This window comes from Lepidochelys kempii, chromosome 3, assembly GCF_965140265.1.
Source record: "Lepidochelys kempii isolate rLepKem1 chromosome 3, rLepKem1.hap2, whole genome shotgun sequence".
NCBI lineage: Eukaryota > Metazoa > Chordata > Testudines > Cheloniidae > Lepidochelys > Lepidochelys kempii.
Window position 1 is genome coordinate 134,986,351 of NC_133258.1, and position 26,263 is coordinate 135,012,613.

At 39.6% G+C, this 26,263-nt stretch overlaps 1 protein-coding gene across 2 annotated transcripts; it reads left to right on the plus strand.

The window, feature by feature from the left end:
- The first annotated feature begins 439 nt into the window (after positions 1-439).
- On the plus strand, positions 440-23,548 carry EDARADD (EDAR associated via death domain). 2 transcript variants are annotated; one of them, XM_073338173.1, is made up of 6 exons: positions 440-683; positions 7,664-7,722; positions 9,702-9,741; positions 12,991-13,079; positions 17,720-17,765; positions 20,580-23,548. In XM_073338173.1, the coding sequence occupies exons 1-6, from the start codon at positions 653-655 to the stop codon at positions 20,954-20,956; spliced, it is 642 nt and encodes a 213-aa protein (XP_073194274.1). In that variant the 5' UTR covers positions 440-652; the 3' UTR covers positions 20,957-23,548. The 2 variants fall into 2 exon arrangements, with proteins under 2 accessions (XP_073194274.1, XP_073194275.1); XM_073338174.1 differs by lacking the exon at positions 440-683 and adding an exon at positions 2,874-2,952.
- The last annotated feature ends 2,715 nt before the right edge of the window (positions 23,549-26,263 follow it).

Here is a 26,263-nt window from a genome sequence, read left to right on the forward strand (position 1 = left end):
TATATATATAATTCATTATCTTAGCATAATTGAGAAGAATTTATTTCTGGGAATATTAAATACATTCATGTATTTTATATACACACATTTCTATAAATATACTCTCCTACACAAGAGAATCCATTTTATAATGAATAATTATATATATATATATATATGAAAATTATATTCAGGAAAAGAGTAAAAGAGTGTGTGTGTGTGTCTGTATATACACACACACACACTCTATAACTCTTTTCCTGAATATAGTTTGCATATGTATATATCTAAATAAAAACCAACTCTATACAGGGGAGAACGACTACTACAGAGGAAGAGCAAAGAAAAACACCTGGCTTTAAGGAACGCTGAATGAGAGTTGATGGTAGGGGACGAGCCCCTAGAGGTGACAGGCACGTACACACCTCTGCCCACTTTCAGCCTCAGCTTCTACCTGCAGCTTCCGCTCCCGGGAGAGAATCTTCGCCTCCTGCGTTCAATACCCAACCAGGAAGTGGAGAAGAAAGCAAAGCAGAGAGGGAGGCAGTAGCGCCCGCTCGCATTAGGGTGGGGGGTTACCCGGCCGCGCTGGAGAGGATTTTCCAGTTACGCGCGCACACTAATCCGCAGCCTCCGCTTAGCACGGCTGCCAGTCTCCCCACGCACCCACCCGATGGCTTCTCTGCAGGACCCTCTGCCTGAAGGTAAAGTCTCCACGCCCCGCGGGGACGGAGGGTGCGCGCGCCCCGCTGGAGTCTGGCCGGGGGACAGGGCGGGAGCGCGCGCGCGAGCGGCGCGCGGCCAGGGCAGGGCGGCCGGTCTGCGCGGCTGGGGCAGGGCTGGAGGAGGGCGTCGGGAGCGTCGCTTGGGAGCTGCGGCGCGAGCGGGCGCCCGGGCTGGACACTGACCCTGCCTGACTCTGCTCAGGGCCGGGGCGGCTTTTTCTTCCCTGCTGTGCGCGGGCTGTGGTGGAGAGAGCCCGCAGCCGCTTCCGCTGCGCCTAGCCCCGCGTGTGTTTGCTTCGTGTGCTGCGGGGCTGTGTTCTCTGCGCACAGCTGATCAGTACAAGGGGCTTTCCCCTCCCCTCTTAGTCCGGCCACGCTGGGGATGGGATCAGAGCTGCCAGGTTTTCTCCCGAAGGAAACTTTGCCTATGAAAACTTTCAAGCTAGCACAAGTAAGCCCAGCAAGCCGCTCTGCTTTTGACTGAGGCCGCCAAGCCCCCCCCTCCTCTCCCCACATTGTGTGTGAAGGAGAGTTTTGGACGAATATTAAAAGTGATTCTTTGCATGTGCATAGCCCCTCACCTCTGAGGATCTCACAGTGTTTTACGATTCACTAGCTCAGGCATGAATAAATTAAACCTGGCAGCACCCGGAAAGGTGCAACACAAGCTATTACAAAGAGGTCCAAAAAGTTGCCTGCGCCAGGGAGGTTTTGCGGATTCTGGATCTCGCGGCATTACCTTTTTTTAACTCACTGTACCCATTTTATAGGAGTTAACTCAGGGCTTCTGGCCTTGTCTAGACAAGCAGGGCTCTGAGTCCCCCGCACACCCAATCGTGTTAGCTAACAGTTTAGCATGTTCTGTGCTGGTGGAATTTAGCACATGCCCTTTCTACACTAGAGTTTAGAACACATATTAGTTTTTTGCTAGCTAATACGATCAACACCCCCCCCCCCGCCACACAAACACCCCCCCCCCTTTTTTATCCTTTAAAACCAAGGCTTGAGGAAGTGATTAAGACCAACATTTTCAAACTTGATGACCACTGGCACTTAAATATGAATATGAGTGCATACCATTAGAAACCCGAGTTTGAATATTTCCACTTAAATAACTTCTGTCCAGTCAGTGGCAGAGTTTACACCCTTTATAACAAACTGAGAGATGTAGTACCAAAAGTAAACAGATTCAAATACAGATTCACCCAAAAGGCAGAATGTAATGCACTGCAGTATAATTGTATGTAATGCACCATCATGTTTATAATGGTATTTCTGGACCCCATTTGCCTAATCAGTGCCTCCTTGTTTATTAGGGCAATATGTCTCTGGGCTTGTCTACATTAAGAATATTTGTACTAGTGTAATTACATTGATGTAGTTATACTGCAACAAAGGGGGGTTTACACCAGTGTAGTTTAATTTGGTAATTATGCTAAAATAGTTTAAGCTTCAGTACCTGCTGGTGTAGAGTGTCTACACCTGAGGTATATTACAAGGAGGGAGCTACATATATGTGATTACAGTGGTGCAAGTTTTCTTAAATTAGACAAGCCCTCAGCCTTGAAGCTACCTATCTTCCTCTGGCCGATAGTGGTTCAAGAAAGTACAGGGACTAAGAATAATAAAAATCCATTTGTTTTCTTTCTTGTATGATCATATTTATTTGAGTCAGAGAAAAATTTATATTAAGTTTTCATATTGATCTTTGTTTGCTGATAGCCCTGAAGAGAAATGACCTAGGAGAATCAACAGGAGTGGCCCTTTTCAGTGTCTAAGATATACATATTTTAAAAGGGCCTAAAACTAAAACTTGTCATACAAACAAGTTATCCCTAAACAATGGGAGAAAGCATTAAACTCTTTCCTGCAACAAGTAATACATTCTGGGGTTTCTTAAATAATTTGGTGTTTTCCACAACAAAGAATTTTTGCAAGTGGAAAAAAGTTATTTCCATTATAGAATTCTGCCACTTTTCACCAAAAATGCTTGTTCGTTGCTGGATGTAGAGAAATATCACTCTTTTCTACGTTTGGAAATTCTTCTAAAAAATGGTGAAAAATGATACTATCACATAGCTCTTGTCATCTCATCCCAGGCTTTTCTTGCCAGTGCCAAAAGCAGATCTGGGGAGAGGGATCATCGGATGGGATTCCACACATCTGAAACAAAATTGGCACTCTGGATATCCAAATAGCTAACACAGGAGTTTTTTTAAAACCTAAATAATGTTAAAGGCAGCAAAAGGTACTTGAATAAAATGACCACTCTAAACTGTGATAAAAATGTGTCAAAAATAAGTCAGCATAACCAATTATCCTTTGCGGCTGTAAACACACTTCAGAATGCTGAGGTGCCTTACAACTCCCTGGAAAGAGCTAATCAGAAGAAAAATCTAAATAAATCTAATTCTAAATAAATAAACTTCTTACATCATTTGCAAGTTCTTATGTCATAATGCATCGTATTATTAGTTTACGTCTGGCTGTGGAAATAACGGATAGTAGTGTCTGTGTAGGTTGTAAACTGTTCCGGACAGGGACTGCTTCTTACTATGTATGTGCAGCATTTAACGCAATGAGATCTCCATCTCCGTTGGGGTCTTTAGGTGTTATTGTATTGTAAATAATTAATAATAATGGCGGTGACTATGCTAATATCTGAGCTATGACTCTGACCTTGCCCAGCTAGTTGCAGAAGCCTGAGCAGGCTCAATGCGAAATGAGTGCTTGTGCAGTTAACAGAAGAGTTAAGCCTTCTTGCTTAACGAACCCGACTCCTGAATGCTTGCTAAATCTTCCATGTTATTAGAAATTACATCAAGCCAGAAACATTACTTCCTTCAAGTCCATTGAATTCGCTGTTTAAGCAAAAGTTTGTTGTTTCTCTCATTGGCAAGGAGAGTACACTTAACTTAGGGACAGGGAGCTATATTGATTTACACCGGTGGAGAATCTGTCTTCTGAAGTGCAGGCAGTGATATTTCTTCAAGTGGCAGGTCTGGCAGCATTGCAAGTATATAATGCTTTTACATAGGAGGAGGAAGAATATGGATAAAGGAGAGGATTTGTAAACCAAGAAGGACTTCATTAAGAATTTTAAAAAAAGTCTCTCTTAAGGCCAGTATGAGCCCTCTGATGCATAATTAACTTCAAGGGGCCATACCTTGGAACAGGATTGGCTGGCCCTGGACCTGGCCCTCAACTGCTCTTAAAGATGCAGGGCATCCTGTCACCTTCTTGGTTAGGCCAGTTATGGTAGCATCTACTTTACAACTCTGCATGGTACTTAGAAGTGCACTTACTTTTCCAAGTGCACATAGTTTTTTGGAGGGTCTGATTTTTTAACAAACTATGGATTGGGAATATCCAGGGGCCCTTTTCCATGGCCCCTATTTTTTTAGGCCGACTTCTTCTCTGATATTTTCTTGCACTTTGGCAACACTTGCACACCTTGTCATGCCAGTAAAGGCACATTGAATTGATTTGGATTCCTTATTGCCAGTGTCACAAATGCAGTCGTTATTAAAGCTTATGTCACCAAAAGTAGGCCCAGAAATGTCACTTTTAATTAAAAACTAGGGCTATCAAGTGATTAAAAAAATTAATCGTGCAATTAATCATGCTGTTAAACCACAATAGAATACCATTTATTTTAAATATTTTTGCATGTTTACTACATTTTCAAATATATTAATTTCAAATACAACACAGAACACAAAGTGTACAGTGCTCACTTTATTTTTTATTATGAATATTTGCACTGTAAAAAACAAAAATTTTATTTTTCAATTCACCTCATACAAGTACTGTAGTGCAATCTCTTTATCATGAAAGTTGAACTTACAAATGTAGAATTATGTAAAAGAAAAACTGCATTCAAAAATAAAACAATGTAAAACTTTAGAACCTACAAGTCCACTCATTCTTACTGCTTGTTCAGCCAATCACTCAGACAAACAAGGTTGGTTACAATTTGCAGGAGATAATGCTGCCTGCTTCTTGTTTACAATGTCACCTGAAAGTGAGAATAGGCATTCGCATGACACTGTTGTAGCTGGTGTTGCAAGATATTTATGTGTCAGATGCGCTAAAGATTAATAAGTCCCTTCATGCTTCAACCACCATTCCAGAGGACAAGCGTCCATGCTGATGATGGGTTCTGCTTGATAACAATCCAAAGCAGTGTGGACTGCTGCATGTTCATTTTCATCATCAGAGTCAGATGCCACCAGCAGAAGGTTGATTTTCTTTTTTGGTTGTTTGGGTTCTGTAGTTTCCGCAGCAGAGTGTTGCTCTTTTAAGACTTTTAAAAGCATGTTCCACACCTTGTCCCTCTCAGATTTTGGACAGCAATTCAGATTCTTAAACTTTGGGTCAAGTACTATAGCTATCTTTAGAAATCTCACATCCGTACCTTCTTTGCGTTTTGTCAAATCTGCTGTGAAAGTGTTCTTAAAATGAACATGTGCTGGGTCATCATCCAAGACTGCCATAACATGAAATATATGGCAGAATGCAGGTAAAACAGAGCAGGAGACATACAGTTCTCCCTCCCAGGAGTACAGTCACAAATTTAATTGACGCATTTTTTTTTTAAAAGGAGTACTTGTGGCACTTTAGAGACTAACAAATTTATATCAGCATCATGCATCCGATGAAGTGGGCTGTAGCCCACGAAAGCTTATGCTCAAATAAATGTGTTAGTTTTTAAGGTGCCACAAGTACTCCTTTTCTTTTTAGGGATACAGACTAACACGGCTGCTACTCTGAAACCTATTATTTTTTTAAAGAGCATCATCAGCATGGAAGCATGTCCTCTGGAATGGTGCCCGCAGCATGAAGGTGCATACGAATGTTTAGCATATCTGGCATGTAAATACCTTGCAACGCCAGCTACAGAAGTGCCAGGCGAATGCCTGTTTTCACTTTCAGGTGACATTGTAAATAAGAAGCAGGCAGCAGTATCTCCTGTCAATGTAAACAAACTTCTTTGTCTTAGCAGTTGGCTGAACAAGAAATAGGACTGAGTGGACTTGTAGGCTCTAATGTTTTACTCTGTTTTGTTTTTGAGTGCAGTTATATAACCAAAAAAATCTGCATTTGTAAGTTACACTTTCATGATAAAGAGATTGCACTTCAGTACTTGTATGAGGTGAACTGAAAAATACTATTTCTTTTGTTTATCATTTTTACAGTGCGTATATTTGTAATGAAAAATAATAACGCAAAGTGTACACTGTGCACTTTGTATTCTGTGTTGTAACTGAAATCAATATTGAAAATGTAGAAAAACATCCAAAAATATTTAATAAATTTCAATTTGTATTCTATTGTTATAAGTGCAATTAATTGCAATTTTTTAATCACGATTAATTTTTTTTAGTTAATCACGTAAGTTAACCGTGAATAATTGACAGCCCTATTAAAAACATGTTTAGATTGAGCTGACAGACTAGTAGCCATGCAGCCCGTTGCTAGACTAGCCATTTCTTCAGTTTTAAGCCGGACAGTCCTGTTTTTCTGTGGTTTGTCCCCTGTCTGGTACTGAGACAAAACTGAATGGAGAAAGCCATTTTGAAGAGCATGCCGCTCTGCCCCCACATGACAGGATATGTGGGAAGTCATACTGGTGGGGGCAGGATCATGTAGGTGGGGGCTACCAACACCATTCCTGGAAGTACCAGAATGTCCAGTATTCTGGGGACGTGTCAGGGGCCATCCAACTCATTGCCACTACAGAACTCGGAGTTTACATTATGACCTTTGTCATTCACTTCCCAGGCTAACTGGGCCTTGAAGGGTATGTCTACACTGCATCTGGGAGCCTCCCAACTAGGGTTCAAAGTATTGTGTTGGTGGAGCCTGTGCTAGCGTGCTAAAAATAGTTGTGTAGACACTGCAGCTTGGGATGGAGCTCAGGCTCTCAGGCTTGCAGGGGCCTGAGAGCCCAAACTCCAGCCCAAGCTGCAACATCAAAGCAATATCTACACAGCTATTTTTAGCATGCTTGCACAAGCCCCACCAGCACAAGTCTGGAAACTAGGGCTGGAAGGCTTGCTCCCAAATGCCGTATAAATAGGGCTGCCAGGCATCCAGGGCAATCAGGGAAGCTTCATGCAAATCCACTGCGTCCCGCCCTCCCCAGTGCTGCCCCCACAGCTCCAATTGGCCAGGAACCGCAGTGGGTCTGCATAGAATAGATTCTGCTGGTGTACACTAATGGTTCCTTAGTGTAATTTAACATAGTACTGATTGAAGCAATATTACATTAAAGTGCTCGAGGGAACATTATAGAGAGATTACTCACTGGAGTATATACTACAGTATACATTACTCATTATAGTATATTGAAAGGGAAAGCCACCAAAATCTCAATTTTTGAACCATCCACATAAAATTCAAAAATTGCTAAAAATACTCCCCCAATGAAATTAATAAATTCCGAAAAACAGAAGCACTAAATATAGTTCATCTTTAGTCCAAATTTACTTTCCCATTAAGTTTTGAGCTATATTCTGTTGTTATAATACTATATTAGTCCTCTTCATTATTAATTTCTTATATGGGGTATTTCCCTGTTTGGAGAAGGCCACTAATGCACAACTGAGTACAGCTATTCAGAGAAAGGAATGTTTTATCCATTTTAGCTGTTTTCTGGTTTAATTATTTATTGTTGAACTATTTATGATATTTTTAAAATAATAATTTAAAATATTTATTTGCACCTACCTGTTATCAGATATAACCTCTGATGGTATTGTTGAGAAGAATTTCTCATCTGTCAGCTAGCACCTGTGACTAACCCTTTATACTTTATGACGTGTTCCCATCGTAAATGAACTCCTGTGTAACTGATGTACAGTTTCATCTTGGTGAGCTGGTGAGGGAAAGTGCATGAGTGACCAAACAGACATAGTTTGAGGAACATGAAAAAGCTTACTTATTTCTTCTGGCAGATCATGCTGCAAAAGAGCCTGTGGAAGATACAGATCCAAGCACTTTTCCATTAGAAATGGTAGGTGTGTCTGCTTTTGTTCCAATATAACTTTAATACTTGGTTATCTAATATTTAGTTTATAGCTTTTTACAGATATTTAATTCTGGGATGCTCTCAAAAACCCAAGAGTATGCTTGGCTGAAACCGGGCACATGATTGTCTACTAGGTAATTAACACCATTGTACACAATGAAATGTTATGCAGATAACTTCAACTCAGTTGTAAATTAAAAAAATGAATCATTGCATCAAATGTATCTTGAATAAATCAATAAATAATCATGGGTGAAACCCACATTTAGATTGTAATCTTTTTCAGATAAGACTTTCTCTCACTAGGTGCTTATACAGTGTCATGTATCATACAGGAGTCATGATCTCTGTTGGAGTTTCCAGGTGATGCTATAGTACAAACAGTAATAATAGTACTGTGCATCTCCCTAGAAATTGGTATGAGATCTTCACCCAGAAACTTAATTATTGTTTATATATAGTCTAAGCACTTCCTTTAAATGTTTTGGCTGATAGCTAGATAAGGCATTAGAAATGCATGTGACAAAAAACAAGGCTCTGCTAGATGTGGGGGTGAACTGAGTGAAGAGATGTTTTACTGACTAATAGATTTACAACCTTCACTGCATGCTTTTCTTTGTTGGTGTGTCCTGGGATATTCAGAGAAGCAAATCTTATGCTGGCACATGGAGTATATTGGGTAAAAAGAATATTTAAATGCTCTGTAATCTTTAAAAAGACTCTTTGAATTTGGCTCTAGGTTGTTTACTCTGGGTAACAGTAAATAAAAAAAGAGACTGATGATAAATATGTTATGCAGCCCAGAGTAGATTAGTGTATAATGTATCAGTATGGGTGTTTTTAAAAGTACCTTATCTTGTTTGTAAATTGTGGATTTGTCACGCAGCAACATGAATAATGAGAGGGAAAGCGATTATTTTCCTGGGGGGACTTCTTCCAATTCAGAAACCTAGTACTGAAGTATCAGCAGAAAACAGAGAAGAAGTGTAAATATTGACCTTAGCCTGTGGCTTTTTTGGGAAAATCAGTTTGGTAATTTAGGTCCTGATCCTGTATTGTGATCCATTAGTGCCAACTTCTGAGCATGTGTGAAGTCCCACTGAAATAAATGGGACTTTGCACAGGTCCATGCTAGCAGACCTTGATGTAGGAATGGGGTTGTTACTGCCATTTTGTGGTGTGTGATTGCTTAAATTAAAGACTCTGATCTTCAACTGTCTTTAAGGAATAATTTAACTCTAACTGAGTTATTATATTTGTCTGATACAAATGCAAGTTATTTTTTTTTAATTATTTTGTTTCTAAATGAGGAGGATTTTAATTTGTTTGGTGTGAGAGTCTGTAAAAAACTGATGGAAGCGTCTTCTTGTCTTTAGACGCTGCTAGAGGTAACGTGGGAGCAAGCAGATGTCTAGGTCTCGTAGTAAACTGTAGCATAGAAGTCGGAATATGTTTGTGTTGTAAATCAGCAGATATGTCCATAAACTGGGTAGCTGTATTTTAGTTTTGCATTTTAATCAGGTTTTAATTTTAATTTGCAAGCAAAGAGACCTTTCATTGTTCTTTAGTAAGAATGCTTGTAATAATGGGACCATCTTTATTATTGTGGCTACTCTTGATACACACCAGTAAGCTGAGAAACTGACCCAGAGAAATTGAGGCCACTGGCAGAGAGCTAAAATTAAAACTCAGAATTTCTTGGCTCCCAGTCCTGTGCTCAGTCTACTAAACCACATTGCATTTCAAGAAACTGCAGCAAAAACAAACTATATAATTTAGGATTGTAAATAATCCCCAAACTACCTGTGTTAGTAACTGTTTGGCCCATCTCTAATCATTCATTACTATATTGATGTGAACTTAAATGCCATTTTAAAAAGGCATAGTGGTAACTATAAAGTTTTCAATGTACTTTTTATTAAGTACTGGAAATAACAAACATATGTCTTGGTCTTTTTGGACAGAGAGAAAAGTATCCTGTCCAAGATACACGGCTACCTAAAGGTAAGCACAGCAAACTCTAGCTATTATAAATATGGTACATTATTGTAGTACATAGGTATACGAAACACACTGAAATAGTCTATTCATTTGTTCTGTATTTTTACATTGTAACAGTTTATGCAGTGTAATGATTTTTTTTTAAATGTGTGTTATTAATGTTACCTCTGGTGTTTGCCATCAGAGCTCAGCTTTGGTCTAAAAGCTGATTATATCAACAGAAGATCTTGGTTCTCAATTTTGAAGGAAGTTATAATAAGCCAATGCCACACACACATACACACACACAATTCCCAGATTAGAGGGAAATACAAATATTTGAAAAATGGCTTTGAGAGGGTTACCTGTGTGTCTGCAGGTGATCAGAAATGCATTTGGGAGCCCAGAAATATTCAGTGGACTTCTGCACTGATCAGATCCTGAGCCCTCCAACCAATCCCATCATTAAGCCTTTAATCCTTCTACCACACTAGCTCCCTTGACCTCTCCCTCTTCTTTATTTTTGCATCCCAGACCCTGCTGCAGGCTTCCTTCCAAGGAATGTCCTGAGAGTGCCTTGAGCCTCAGTACTCCTCCAAGCATAGTGTTCTGAATCCTATGGTGCATGTAAAGCCTGAGGACGGATCCAGGATCCAATTGGGAAGAGACATTGAAAAAGTTAGGGTAAAGACTGATGAGCTGGGTAAACTAAAACTGGGGTTCCAAGGGAGGATTGAGGATTATTTAAGAGACTTGAAGGAGCCAGCAATAGAAATGAGGTGCCATTGAGAATACCAAGAGAAGGGGAATAGATTGGAGGGGAGAAGGGTATAGTACTTTGAACCTGTTCAGTTGCAGGCAGACTGCTCACCTCTTCAAAGTGGTTTTTCTTAAAATTTCTTAAATTTTGGTAATTTCCCTATAGCTTTCCTATCTAAATTGTATTTTTTCTTACTCTTATGGCATTAGTTCATTGTATCTTCCCCTCCAAAGAAAATCAGATTTCTAAATAAACATGTAACTGTTTCAAAGCTGTTTAAAATCTGATCTACATGTTTAATACAATTAATTAAAAGTAAAATTGAAGGGAAATGGAAATTGTGGCATTTTCTGTTGAAAGGAAGTTTCATCATGATCAGTGTAAAGATATAAAAGTATTAATGGAGCTTAACATTTCCTGTCTGAGAATGGGAAGTGATGTGAAGCACCTATTAATATTCTGTAAACTTCTGCAGTCTAAAATTTTCCTTATAATTAATTTTCTCAAAAGTCTAGCACTGTTGTGGGTTTGGAAACTGTATGACGTTAACCTTAGATTGTTCCTTAGATATTGGTCTCTTGATCTGCTCGAGAGCCTGAATTTTCATCACTATTCAACATGATTTGGAAAAAAAAATAGTTTTATAAATGTTGCTGAATCTATAAGTGAATAAAATGTGTTACAAGAGTTTGCTTTATACGGTTTATGGGCCCGATTCTTTAGTCGTTATTTAGGGAAAATTCCAGTTGGTTTTAATGTAATTGTTATCTAAATAGAGTACGGGATCTGGCCCCTTGTTTAAAAATAATTATATGGCCTTATCCAGCAAGATGTTGAGCACCCTCAAGTCCCATTAAAGTTAATTAAAGTTAATTAACTTTAATGGGAGTTGAGGGCTCTCATCACCTTTCAGGATTAGGCCCATATTTTTTTTTTCTCCAAGTTCACTTTTTCATCATAGTTACCGCCTCACCCAAATATTAGAGGCAACAGCCAAAAGAACAGACCAAGTGAAATTTTGGAGGTTGTCTTTTGAAATGTCAGCTGAATTCTTTGCCATTGAATCCTAACATAAGAGTGGCCATACTGGGTCAGACCAAAGGTCCATCCAGCCCAGTATCCTGTCTTCCGACAGAGGCCAATGTCAGGTGCCCCAGAGGGAATGAACAGAACAGGTAATCATCAAGTGATCCATCCCCTGTCGCCCATTCCCAGCTTCTGGCAATCAGAGGCTAGGGACACCATCCCTGCCCATCCTGGCTAATACCCACTGATGGACCTATCCTGCATGAACTTATCTAGTTCTTTTTTGAACCCTGTTCAAGATCATCAATAAGGAGTCTGTGTCAGATATCAGCTGCTGTCAGAGGCAGGCTATTGGATTTTAGGGATCAATGGTCTAATAAATAATGGCAAATTCTAAGTGAAAGAAGAAAAGAAAATCCTTACTTTTTTTGTTTGTTTATTTAAACCAGAAGGGGATATGGAGGTAAGGAAGCCAGTATATATGTCTCGTTCCTCTAACCAGAGTATTCAAAAAGATAAGAACAGTTGAGGCATTCCACTGTTTCTTAATAGGAGTCTTATTGCTAGAGAGAATAATAAACTCATATGCATTTTTATCCCTAAAAAGCCATTCAACATTATAAGAGTCTTGGAGGAATCTGACATGTCTAGGATAACCTCCTTTCAGCCACAAGTCAACAGTTCATCCCAAGTCAGTAGAGCAATTAACATATGGATTTAAACACTTGCTTAAAGTTAAACACATGCTGAAATGCTTTGCTGAACTGGGGCCTTATTAATCACAAAGTGAAATTCAACCCTATGCACAGAACTGGCAAAAGGCTTATGTATCACTTAATTCCTATTTTGAGAGCCTAAGTTGGAGATGAAAGGTAAATAGACTTTGTGCTGTCCCTATGCATAAGGGTGAATTTCAACCCACCTCTATATACTCACAAAGGTGTATAGACAGTTTTTAAGGTGCAGTGAGTAAAACCTGGGGTGGGGGGTACGTGTGCTTCAGGAAGGGTCCGGAGCAGGATGAGCATAATCCAAACTTGGGGAGAGGAGAAGGCAGAATATCGAGAATTTTTAGAAAGTCATTTAGAAAGAGAAAGGAGTTTTGCTGATTGTCACGTACTTTCACTTTTTCAGCTATCTTTGATTTATTGGCTGGGTAAACACTATGTTGGTGCTGCTCCCGGTCAATCTGCTGAAGGAAGAGTGTAGCCCTGCTATCCATAATAGTGTTGGAGATGCAGAGTAAACATTTTACATATACCCTGATGTGTGACCTCTGATAGTGCTTTCTATCTGCACAGTCCAGTCATTAACAATTTAAGATTATGTTAAATCCCTTTTACATTTCCCAATGACCCATTATCGTATGCGATTAAATCTTGTGTGTTAGACTTGTATGAAGTCTGCCATATTTTTTGTTTGAGAGTCTTGTTACTTAAGCTTATATTTGGGTAAAAGACCAACATTTCAGAATCTCTTTGCCTTAGATGAGGAGTACCTAACAGATAAAGTTACATTGGAAATAGCATCTATTAACATCAGGAGTCTTACATCAGATTCTGACCTAATACAACAGGTAAGGGAAATGCTTTTCAAATTTAAACTATCTGTTTGAGAAACCCATGAGTGCATATTAAACTAAGCTTTTAAAGTTATTTTTGTTGATGAAAGAAAGCTATTAATATTAATCACAACTTTCTCTAGACTGCATGGAGTCATTCAGTAAAATGAGATTGGAAATAGAATATCCATTTAAGAATGGTTTCAGAGTAACAGCCATGTTAGTCTGTATTTGCAAAACGAAAAGGAGTACTTGTGGCACCTTAGAAACTAACCAATTTTTCTGAGCATGAGCTTTCGTGAGCTACAGCTCACTTCATCGGATGCATGAGTTTCCACAGTATGCATCCGACGAAGTGAGCTGTAGCTCACGAAAGCTCATGCTCAAATAAATTGGTTAGTCTCTAAGGTGCCACAAGTACTCCTTTTCTTTTTGCATTTAAGAATGCTGGGTGAAATGTACTCTATACTTACAGAGTGCATAGGCTGTGTGTATAGAGTACATTTCACCCTATTTGAGGGGCTTAAGTGGGACTTGAGTGGTGAATAGGTCTTGTGCTGACTCCTTTGCTTAGGATTGAGTTTTGTTTACAGTGAACCTAGTTCTAGTGACGCTGTACTTATAGTGCAGTGGAAATCCAAAATTGCTTCAATTTGCATCCAGGCTTGAACTCTTCTGACAAGGGCAAATCCTGCCCCCACACGCCATCCCCACTCAGCCTGCGGCAGAACAGATGTAGTTCCACTGTGCTGAGTGGGCAGGGAGCCTGGAGCCCAGGCAGGGTCATGCTGCAGAATCCAGTTCTACCAGAATTCCTTTCACACTGATATGGGGGATAGGATTAAAAACAGGGCTAGTGAATTCACAGCTATACAGAGCCATCATTTTTTCCTCCAGCCTTCACTTCCCCTAGATAGGGGTTTGCAACCAGGGAAGTGGTTATTGCAGAGCAGCCTCGGAGTTGGGGTTGGGGTTGTCTTATTTCTCCCCTGCATCAAGTCCTTATACATGGACTTTGAGATAGTATTTTTCCCACAGTGAAGCTTCACTCTAATGTTCCACTGTAAATGGGCAACACTGTGCAAATCCCATTGGCATGTCACAGTTATCACCTACCAGATAGTGTTAGAGGCTGAATTCCTGGGGATTTTCTCTTTTGGGTTGAGCAGAGGAGAAGACAGATTGGCACTATCTCATGGAGAGAAGGGATTTCTTATCATGAAGTGGAGAGAATTTGTTGCCTGAGAGTCCCTCTTCTATTATACTGAAACTGGGTATAATGAAGGCTTTTTATAGTGACAAAACACTTCACTATACAGCTGTTTCACTGGCTTTAGATTTGTAGGGCCCTCTAAAAGCCTATCTTGCCTGGAGGGTAGCTTGTTCTTCTGGTCCCTCTGCAAACACATAAGACAAATGTATAACTGCAAATCTAAACAAAGCTGTTTTTTTAATTAGTGGGCAATAAAATAGTCCTGTTAAATAGCAATATTTTAATGGACAGTTACATATCTTTGCAATAAAGTGATGTTGGATAAGCCTCTGTGCTTCAGAGTTGATATGTGGAAGATAGCTGAACTGCTAAAATAAAAAATGTGTATGTCACAAATAAGTGGCCTTTTGAAATCCTATAGTTTACAAGAAAATATTTTTTTATTAAACAAAAAAAAATGAGGACTCTGAGTCCATGGGAAATAAAACTTTACCTCCTTCTTTGCCCATGCTGTCGCAGTCCTACCATTGCCAACTGTCATGATTTGATCATGAGTCTTGAGATTTTTGATGTTAAAACCCCAGTTTCTGAAAGCACTTAGATGAGTATCTCGGCTCTCATTTAAAAAAAAAATAGATTTGAGGCCTCATGTTTGCAGGAAAAAAAATATGAAAATATACGTGAGTGCACTCTAATGGCTCAGAAATCATAAGACAAATAAAAAGAACCCAAATTTAATATTTTTTTAAAAAAAAATCATGATTTTTAATTTACTCTCCAGATTTTGGGCCAGACTCAATTTTTCAATGCTTGGGTTGGCAAAACTGCAATTCCGATATATCAAACACCCATTGACTTACTCATAGACACTTCTCAACCAGATTCATATCATAATATGACCGTAAATTATCTCTATATTCAAGAGCAAGACATCCAGTTCTGGCCAACGTTTTTAGACAGTCATTGTTCAAGATCCTGAGTTAAAAGCTGCTGAATGAAAAGCCCGGGGCTGACATTCTATCTAGCTACAGCTGAAATGATGCTGGTAAGAGGAGGAAAGTACTTGGAGAAGATGGCAAGTACTTTCCTCTTACTTTGATGGGGGGTGCATCCATTGTTGAACCTTTCTTGAGCATGTACCAAACACTGTGATCATTTTGTGATGTGGAAGACTGTGCATTAGAGAACAGAAAGAAATCTGTAAACTCATCTGCATTTGTGACCATCCGGCCCACTGCAGTAGTGGGTGTGGCAGGGGAGATAGTGAAAATAGCATGCAAATGTTCCCTTTTGGGGGAAATGTGGGGAATTTTTGATAGAATATCTTGTACAAATTTACTTTCCCCGTAATTGGATGAGATCATGTGTGTATATGTGTTCACCACATCAGCTGAAACTACCTCTACTGGTTATAGGGTTTGCAAAAATCAAATTTTTATTTTTTTATAATTTTGATGGACAATATCAATGATTATTTTAAGCATTTTTTAATTTTTATGCATTTAAATTTTAACAGTTGTGGGAAGTGATGGGGTGTGTCAGACAATTGGGAAGGTCAAACAATAATTATGTAATGACAATAGATATGAGATTCAAAAAATTAACGCTTTAAAACCGTTAAAACCCAGATTGGCACATATGAAAATGTACAAAATAAATATCCCTAAATGAAACTGGAATAAGTTCTCAAGCAGCATTTTTTTTTCTTTGCCTATCTGTAAATCTTGATTTTTATCAATGGAAATATATTTTTGTCAGTTTGTCTCTCAATGGTGAAATTGATGTTTACAAATAATAATCTAATCCTTCCAAGCACAACTATTTGTAATGGATTTAATAATACAGTGTCAGTAGGAATAGGGCATCTTGTTATGATGTATTGTAACCTACACAGTTTACTTGTATTTGCATGCACAGCCTGCAAAATGCAGTGAAGTACTCTATGATACTTTTGAATCAATGACACTATACAAAAGTCTGCTGTATTTTATTGCACTTGTCTAAAGAGGAAACCCTTTCTGCTTTCATCTTCAAACCATTTTATCTGGGCTTGCACCCACACAACGAGTGAGGGCAGCTGCTCATGTCTTCTTACTCCCTTACTCATTTCAGTTTGCCTCAGCCACAGGGTCATAGTGCCTTCCTTTGGGTGTTAGATGTTGCTTTCAAGGAATATAGATGTTGCAATGACACATGTTGTCACCTCAAACTATTACATTATTTTCTCTACATTTAATTAGCTGACAAAAAGCAGTTGAGTGAACATTAGCTTCAAAAGAAAGAAGGTTTTGAACTGAGCCAGCAGAAATATTCAATTCCAGCCCTTGTCTAGAACTATTTCCTATATATAAAAAGCCTTTAAAGAAGCTCTGCCAAGCTGAGGATCTGGCCCACCCTCTAATAAAAAAGATGGGACATGGAAATCTTCTAAGTCAAACAATCTGAATCACTGAAAAGCTGTAGGTACTCTATAAAAAAAATTCTAAGGACTCCCCCCAAGATTATGGCACGTTAGTGACCCTTAATTGCAATTCTGCAATAATATTTCATGCCTATATGCCAGAAAGTCACCTTGTAACTGTTGTACATTGCCCAACCTACCATTTTCAAACACTGAGTACTTTAATGAACTAACATCAATAAAATGTCATTAAGGAAAATTAAACAAGCCAGGATAGCATGGGAGAGAGAGCACGAACTATTCCAAATATACAAGATGGAGTGTGGTACTGCATAATCATAAGGATAGTGAGTCATTCAACAGTTTTCTAACATTCAACATGTCTATAACCATAAGGTCCAATTCTGGGGTCACTGACACCTCGGGTGAGCAGTCAGCAAATGTGAAAAATCGGGACAGGGAGTGGGGGGTAATAGGAGCCTATATAAGAAAAAGACCCAAAAATCGGGATTGTCCCTATAAAATCAGGACATCTGGTCACCCTACTTACACCAGTGTAACAGTAAGGTGTTACTCCCAATTTGTACTGGTGTAACTGAGAGGTGAAATTAGCCTGAAGATTGTAGATGTCTTCACTTAACATGTTATCCACTGCTGTCATGAATTTCTGTGGGAGCAACCCCAAGACTGATCAGCAGAGATTTATAGTTACATACACGGTGCTGTTCTTTTCTGTTCTGTTCACAAATAGTTTTAATACAAACCTGTCACTACTGAGAGTGAAAATGATAGGTCAGTGCAAGAACTGTTTAAAACTCTAACCCTATATCATAGGATGAATCAAAATGTAAATATGTTGCATAAAAAGTTTGCAAATTGTCAGGAAACACAGACACATACACAAAAAGTATTTTCTGTTCAGTTAATCAGTTAAGTCAGTATCTTTCTAAACTGACTCTCCACTTGGTAAACTAGATCAATAAAGTTATTGCGTGTTATTTGAATACATGATTTTAATTCAAGGTTACTTTTTGTTTGTAGCCAAAAGAGAGTGATAGTCAAAGCAATACTGGAGAATCACTTTCAGGTAATTTATTGGCTTTACCATATATGTATGTAGTTATTTTTTATGATAGATTTTCTTCAGAAAAGTCTTTGTGAGGATGATGTTTAGAATTACGTAGAAAGGCTTGGGGATCCAGAGTATATGAGGCTTCTCTCTTTTGCTTTTAATATTCCGTGCAGGGCATAGTGCCAGAAGTTTATTTGATTTATAGATAGCTACAAACTGCTCGTCAATTTTTTTTTTATGAAATTCACCTCACTGAGCACACACAGCAGAATGAGATGAAATTAAGATAGGGGCCAATAATGCATTCTCTGCACAGCCAGAACTTCAGTTAGGTCAAATGGAGTTAGCTTTGCTCATACCAGAGTAAAGTGAGCAGGATTTGGCCCATTGACTTCATCACAAGGAAAGCGGTATTACTTATATACCTTTATATTTAGCTATAAAAAAAACCTGCAAGGCCTTATGGAATGCCTGAAAGCAGAGATGTCTCCCTCTACTCAGCCCTAGTAGGCCTCAGGTGGAGTACTGTGACCAATTCTGAGCACTACACTTTAGGAAAGATTTAAATAAATTAGAGGGAGTCCAGAAGACAGCAACAAAATTGATAAAAGATTTAGAAAAACTGACCTATGAGGAAATGTTAAAAAAAACCTGGGCATGTTTAGTCTTGAGCAAAGAAGACTGAGGGGGCCTGATTTCAATCTTCAAATGTGGTAAGGGCTGTTATCAAAAGGATAGTGAGCAATTGTTCTCCATGTCCACTGAAGGTAGGACAAGAAGTAATGGGCTTAATCTTCAGCAAGGGAGATTTAGGTTAGCTATTAGGAAAAAAATTGTAATTATAAGGGTAGTTAAGTTCTGGGATAAGCTTCCAAGAAAGGTTGTGGCATCTCCATCATTGGAGGTTCTTAAAAAAAGGTCTGACAGACATAAGAACATAAGAACGGCCATACTGGGTCAGACCAATGGTCCATCTAGCCCAGTATCCTGTCTTCCGACAGTGGTCTATGCCAGGTGCCCTAGAGGGAATGAACAGAACAGGTAATTATCAAGTGGTCATCCCTTGTCGCCCATTCCAGACCAAAGGACACCTGTCAGAGATGGTCTAGGTTCACTTAGTCCTGCCTCAGCACAGGGGGCTGCACTTGATGACCTCTCCAGCTCCCTTCCAGCCCTACATTTCTGTGATTCTAGGTCATGAGAGCTTGTGCGTCCCCTCCATGGGTGACTATATATTCTCATAAAACTGTGTTGTTGCACATTGTGACAGGTTGGACCCCCTAAGGTGCCACCTGATGTGCTGAGATACCACTGAGCCTGCCTGTTCTGCCGACATGGGCCCCCTTTTTACCTGTCTGGCTGAGCCAGGCTATTAAGCCTTCTCCAGCACACACACAGGCAGGGCCACACCCAACGGACACTGAGATCAGCTCTGGGGACGTCCCTAAAAATAGAAAATAATTAACAAGTGGGATTATCTATGAGAGTAGGTGGTTTTGAATATATGATTTGCCCTTTTATAGTTAAACCATTCACGTCTCCTATTCTAATTGTACCTAAACCAATCCTTGATATTGTGTACTCATTATTTCCATCAGTCTTTTGATTAATACTTCCTCTTGCAGCATCTGTTTTTCCAGACTTAATTTGAATATGGTTGGTTTTATATTCCTCTTTCAAACTTGTATGGTAAACAGAAGTTTTAAAAGGTCAAGTGGTTATAAGCTGTGCACATTATCCACCTTTCTGTTGTAGTGTCAGTTTGAGCATGGGGGCTTCTCTCTTTCTTCATCCATTACATGGCAAAGTTAAAGGTTTACCCATTTCCCTCCAAAAGCCTAACTGTTGAAGAAGTGTCCTAGCATACTTTCACACAATAGGCCTGATGGATGGAGTAAGGCCTAATAAAAAGTATTTGCAGGTCAATATTACTAATGCTGGCTTTTGCCTTCTTCTAGGCTGTTACTGCACAAACTAATAGAAGTTACATTTTTAGTGTCTCTCTAGGACCCTTTTGATTCTTTCTGGAAGACTTTTAAATGGCAATCTCTGGTGTCATTACAATAAAGAATATTTCACCACCATACTTTCATATCCAGAAAGTAATTCATTGAGCTTCAGCCAGCTCTTTAGCTGCATGAAGAAAATAGGGATACCATTCGAAGTGAATACTTTTCTAAGCATTTGCCTCAGTTACATAGATTTGAAATAATCTCCCTTCACAGAACACAACAGAAAGGTGCACTTTAGTATCATTGGACATATTAGGCATTTGCTTTGTGTGTGTCCATTAGCAAAGAGAATCTCTACTGAAAGAAGACCATCAAATATTTTCTTAAGTCTGCACTGTTCTAAAGATGGCATTTTGGATGCACTAAGCCAGGCTGTGACATCTACCAACATAATTGTAACATTTATCTAGATGAGATGTTAACAGAGATCCTTTCTGTATAGCACTGTTGGCTGTGCAAGTGAAAGTTATGGCAATTTCCATAAAGTGAAGGAAATTCTTCAGGCCATGTAGCCCAGCCCACACATCATAGTGAAAAGTGGAATCAGTTTGACACCCTTGTTATAAATGAATGTGTATATTTTTAAAAATTATTGTTCTTTGGTTTTATCTTCAGTGTACAGCAAAGAAAAACATCAACAAAACTTAAAAGTAGTTTAATTCAATAGGGAAAAAAACTTTATATCCCCATTATTATTTCAGAAATAGTTCTAAGCAACATGATATTCTTCAGCATTGCCTGAGGGTTTGTGCCATAAAAAGAAGCCATGGAAGACAGAACAGATTCTAACCTTTCAATGTAATGTTTATAATTGTAGATATGAGGAGCTCCTGCAAAGAAAATGGCACCTGCTCCTTATGTTTGTCCCGTGCTCCAACCATCAGTGACTTGCTCAATGATGAGGACTTGTTGTACACAATGAGAATAAAGTTGGATCCATGCCACCCTACAGTAAAAAACTGGAGAAATTTTGCAAGCAAATGGGGAATGACCTATGATGAATTGTGTTTCCTGGAACAGAAACAACAAAGCCCTACGTTGGAATTTTTGTTGCGGAACAGTGACAGGACTGTGGAACAATTGATTGATCTGTGTAAATTATATCAAAGAATGGATGTTGTGAAAGTGCTGCTGAAGTGGGTGGAGGAAGAATGGCCAAAGAGAGGGAATGGAACCTATCAGAATCACTTCTAGGTCAAAGAAAATTGTATGCTTGAAAAATTGACTTATCTGATTACCACTAGTGAGAGGGAAGCTTTCCTTGTCAGTGAAAGGGCACATACCATCAATTTATGCAGAATGCAAGCTTTTATTATATATGTATTCCAAGCAAAGATAACCTTCCAAATGTGAAGAGACTATTACTAATACAGAGTTGTCTTCCTGAGTCTGCAAACATTTTAAGTCTTTTCCACTGCTCATAGATTTCCCAAGAAGGAGCAGAGTGAAAATGACATAGCATTGAGCAATATGACCCTTGCAATTTAGAACCTAGAAAGGAGTGAAACTGACAAGAATGTCAGCTTCCCACTGCTGTTGATTTGTAAAGTTTTGATCAGCAGCCAAGATGCTTGAACCCTTACTGGTAGCCCTGCCTCCATCTTTCATATCAGCTTCTATTTAGTAGGTGTCTGGTAATATTTCAAGACCTAACAGGAGGAATAAAAGGAGCTGTTAGAAGTGTTTAAATATTTTTGGTGTAGGAACCCCTCTTGTGTTTCCAAGATCAGTTTGCTTTTGCATTATTGGATTAATTTAATGTTTGAATACCCCATTTTGCAAAAATTTCATTTGGATACTCTTTTATATATATATATATGACATTAAATGAAACTGTTGTGTAATTCTACTACATTAAAATTATATATTGATTATGGAAGAAATCACATTGAATTCAGAGAATTTCCAAGGCCCACAACAGTTGGGGACAAAAAAGCAATTGAGAAAATGCTTTATATTAAAAATGAGTTCCAAGAGTTTTGAAGAAAACATTCTGTAGGGGGATTCTTATCTGTTTTTCTCAAATGCTTCTTGTTTTGAGGTGGGAAGATAGTTGTAGCCTCACCCACAGCGTCCTCAGTACTCACTAGGATTTTCCTGTTCAAAGATTGTGGTTTTCTATAAGAGATCACAAAACAGTCCTGTGGGCTGACCCATTTTACTCTTTACTTAGAGACCATTTCCTGCCTGAAAAACAACCCAACACCTTTGTGTCACTAAAGCCATCATAATGTGGCTACTGGAGAGTTTAAGAGGGTTTAAAACTTATCAGTTGTCCCAGGGATTTGGTCTTGTTGATACTTTGAATTTAAATGTTTAAATTTAAAATGTATTTTAGAAAGGATTAGCAATAACTGATTTTGCTCTTTTCCCTACAATTCTTACAATACATGTTCAAATATTTTAAAGTCAGTTTAAAAAAATCAGTGTTACAACAGAGCACTTATCGCTATGGTGTCACAAGAATTATGAGAATGCTGTTAACAATTTAGTAATACTATTCAAGTAGTTTTAGACATTCTTTTATGTTAACTAAAGCATCTTGGGTTAGTACGTTGGTGTATATAGCAAAATAATGGTGGACAACGTACCAAAACACCGGCCAAATCTAGGATGGGGTTACGGCTCATGTAGTGTTTAGTTTGATAAATTAGGAATGATCACTAAACTTCAGCACCAAAGATGCATGAAGCCAAAAGAGGGATTGTACATTGAGATCCCTACTTCAAGACAACACAAGGCCTAATCCATATTATACTGTGTATATTTTATATCAGTGGGGGTGATTACTGAGCAGCTAGAGGTAAAGGCCATCATTTTGAAACCTAGGGGCCAGATCTGCAGGCAGCATAAATCACTGTTGTTGTACTGACTTCAATAAAGATGAGAATAAAGTGACGTGATTTCAGAGGCTGAGTAGGAAGGGTCAAATTTTCCATAAAAACTGTTTTTTGGATGGCAAATTGGATTATTGACTAAATTAATTTTCATGAAAAGTATCTGCTTTCTGCAGGAAAACTGATTTTTTTTCATTGAAAAACTGAATGTTTGAAAAGTGAGACGTTTTCAGCAGAAAACCAAAATATTTTGAATGTGAAATGCTGCTGTGGTACGTCATGGAAGTTGTAGTTCAAGCACCTTCTGCTCCTATTTCCTTCTATGGACCGAGCTCCCCAGCCAGGCTTAATCTCCCATGACGTTCTACACCAGCATTTCTCAAACTGGGCTTCACGGACCCCTAAGGGTGCCCAAGGGCACTCTAGGGTGTCTGTGGGCCCTGCTGATCAACTCCTCCTCCCCGGCTGTTCCCCGGTGTGCAGAAGGCTCTGGGAGGGAGGGGGAGGAGCAGGGATGGGGCACGCTCAGGAGACGGGGGCGGTGCAGCAAGGCTAAGGCAGGCTTCCTTCATGCCCTGGCTCTGCGCCGCTCAGGGAAGCAGCTGGCATGTCCCTGCGGCCCCTAGGGTGGAGGGTCCAGGGGTCTTTGTGCACTGCCCCTGCCCTGAATGCCAACTTCACAGCTCCCATTGGCTGGGAACTGCAGCCAATGGGAGCTGTGGGGACTGCCTGTGGACAGCGGCGGCATGTGGAGCCATCTGGCCCCCCCGCCTAGGAGCCACTGCCAGAGGGATGTGCCGGTCACTTTTGAGAGCTGCCCAAGGTAAGCCCCACCTAGCCGGCATCCACACCCCTTCCTGCATCCAAACTCCCTCCCAGAGCCTGCACCCGAACCTTCTGCCTCAGCCTGGTGAGAGTGAGTGAGGGTGGGGGAGAGTGAGCAACGGAGGAGGGGGATGGAGTGGGGGGCGGGGCCTTGGAGAAGGGGCGGGGCAAGGGCTGAGTGGGGGTGGGAGGCGTCCTTGAAAAATTTTAAATCAAAATGGGGGTCCTCGGATTGCTAAAGCTTGAGAACCGCTGTTCTACACCCATGGAACTGCCACGATGCACTGCCTCTTCTCACTTAGAACAATGTGGTGTATAATGGGAGATGTAGTCCAACCCGGGAGCCTGACTTATTGAGAATGGGAGCATGAGGCACTGCATTGGTATTTCCAAATCAAAATATTTCAGTTTTCAGCAGAAATATTAATTTTTCCATGGAAAATTTGTAAGAAAAACAAATCTCATTTAAACAAAGTTTTCCACTGGGGGGAAACACCCCCCCCCCCGCCCATTTTCCCAACTAGCTCAAGTTCTGAGCCCTGACAGTTCTCAAGGAAGTCAGTACAAGCTGCAGGTGTTCAGCACCTCTGAAGAGAAGGCCACTTTTATTTATGAGCCTAAGCATGAATTTAGTTTAACTTTAGGCAGCTTGGTTTGAAAAGGTTAGCCTTAAACTTTATTACACCTGTAGTTGCTCATTATTACTATAGTTGACATAATAGGATTTATTTAATGTTTTTATCCTTGATATGGCATGAACTGGGTTAGACACTTCAAATATTTTCATACTTGAATATCCATGTCTACAAGACATTGGTCTGATCAGTCTTTGAATATGTTTCATATCTGTTATAATGTATACTATGTTAGTAAAAAAAATAACAAACCTTAGATGTTTAATTTTACTGTATTTGTTTTCATTTCTTAGGGTAAGCAAAAAGACTTTTAAAAGAATACAGATTTATAGATGGTTGGTGTTGAAGTACTCAAATCCAACAATCGTTGTGTATCACCAAAATACCAGCAAGTAGTTTTGTACTGAAAAAATGTTTAGATCAGAGGTGTGGAATCTAGACTACATATGCTTGCAACAAATATTGTCTTATTCTCATCAGCATGCATCATCACTGCAACATTATGAAGCACACCCCTTTCCTCCTCTCTCATGAAAGATAAGATAAGGAGATAGACAGTGAGAACAGAGGGAATGTTTAATGCTGCTGCAGTTTTTCTAGATTGGGACTAGAGAGGTGTGAAACCTCGATAGGTTGGGTTTATATTAGAAATTGGTTTGTGAACCTGGGCTAGCAGTTAGTCTTCAAAGGTTTGCACAATCTACCTAGACCTGAAATCTCATTACTTTCTTCTTATCCTCACACATCAGGACACAATCCTCACACTTAACTTTAACTCTTTTGCCAGGGGAGTTACTGCCCATCCTCCCTACCTTCCTGATGGGTTTAGGAGAGCCCTTTTCAAACTCGTCTTCGAGGAGGTGCATGGCAAACTAGCCTATTCCTCTTTAACTCCCCTGGCATCTTGCAGATGACAGGTAGTCTGACAGCAGAAGCAATGAGGAGAAAAGGCTCCTACATAAAATGTAACCTCAGTCTGGTCTCTGAAATCCTGCTATATTGCATCTATGGGACACCCCAAAGAAGTCAGACTATACATGTCCCTTCCCGTCAGACATATATAGAGGAATGAAAGGTGTTGCAGACTGTAGTTCTATCCCAGAAGACACCTAAACAAGAGAGAGGGTGATCAGCAAGGTTCCAAGGGCTTGTCTGGAGGGCAATTATAGTGAAACTTAAAAAAACCCTATATCCTGCAGATGAACTTGGAACTCCAAGCAAAAATAAAGGGCTGCAAACCAGTATGAAATACACTCAGTCCATTTCAGCTCACACGCAAAAACCAGTAAGTTTTGCATAGCTCCAATTAGCTTGATTCCCCTTCCTAATTCTAAGCCAACATATAAAACAAGTGAGGATTAATGTATCTGCAGAATATTTGATTCACAGGAGTTTTGACTTGGCTAAACTTTCTGGCCTGTGACCAAATTTATTTGGCCATTTCAGTAATTCCTCTTGCCTAAGGATTTGTGTAAAGAAAGTGCTTGTCCTTTAACAAGCAAGAGATCATGTTACAGATCGCTGATGCCTGTAGCTCCTTGTGGCTTTTCTTTCCTCAAGCCACCATTCTTTAAAGAAGAGTAACCAACTAATAATCATTCATTTAAATACTGTTCTCAGGTTTTAGGCATTGGGTCCATTGAGTCTAGCATTCTTCCGTTGCCTGTTCATGTTGAGTGACAGCAGTCCTATGGTGACAAGAGACCGCTCTCACCTAGGCCATAACATGCTCCCATTCTGCGGAGGGATATGGTAGCTGTCCCCCTTGAAGGGGGTATGCTTGACCCTTTGCTTTAGCCCAACAACAGGGTGGATAAATTGAGCATCTCAACACCTGGCACAGATCTGTGTTACATCTGGTAGTGGAAAGAGAGTGCATTTATCCGTGGCTGCTTCTATACCTGTCTGACCTGGTGCATTCTGTGTAATACAAGGGTGTGTGTGTGTGTTACTTTATCCTTCTTGGCTTCCTTTTACATAGGTAAACAATGCCATAGATGTTTCTCCTAGTATTTCAATGTGAAATGTCTAGTATGCAATACTATGACATTTTAAGTTGATCAGTGGGGGTTGAGGGGAATGGGCCCTTGAAATTTTGCAAGAAGTGAGTCTGAGAAATCAAACGCAGTCATAATGCATCCAGGAACACAGTTTCACCCTACTTCTGCATGGCTATGTTCTTTATAACAAAGTGTGGAGATGGT

Bases quoted from the DNA above. Each gene is read 5' to 3' on its own strand.
- EDARADD (XM_073338173.1), top strand. From the start codon at position 653: ATGGCTTCTCTGCAGGACCCTCTGCCTGAAG. The intron at 9,742-12,990 runs GTAAGCACAGCA...TCTTTGCCTTAG, and splicing joins AGATACACGGCTACCTAAAG to ATGAGGAGTACCTAACAGAT. The intron at 13,080-17,719 runs GTAAGGGAAATG...TTTTGTTTGTAG, and splicing joins ATTCTGACCTAATACAACAG to CCAAAAGAGAGTGATAGTCA.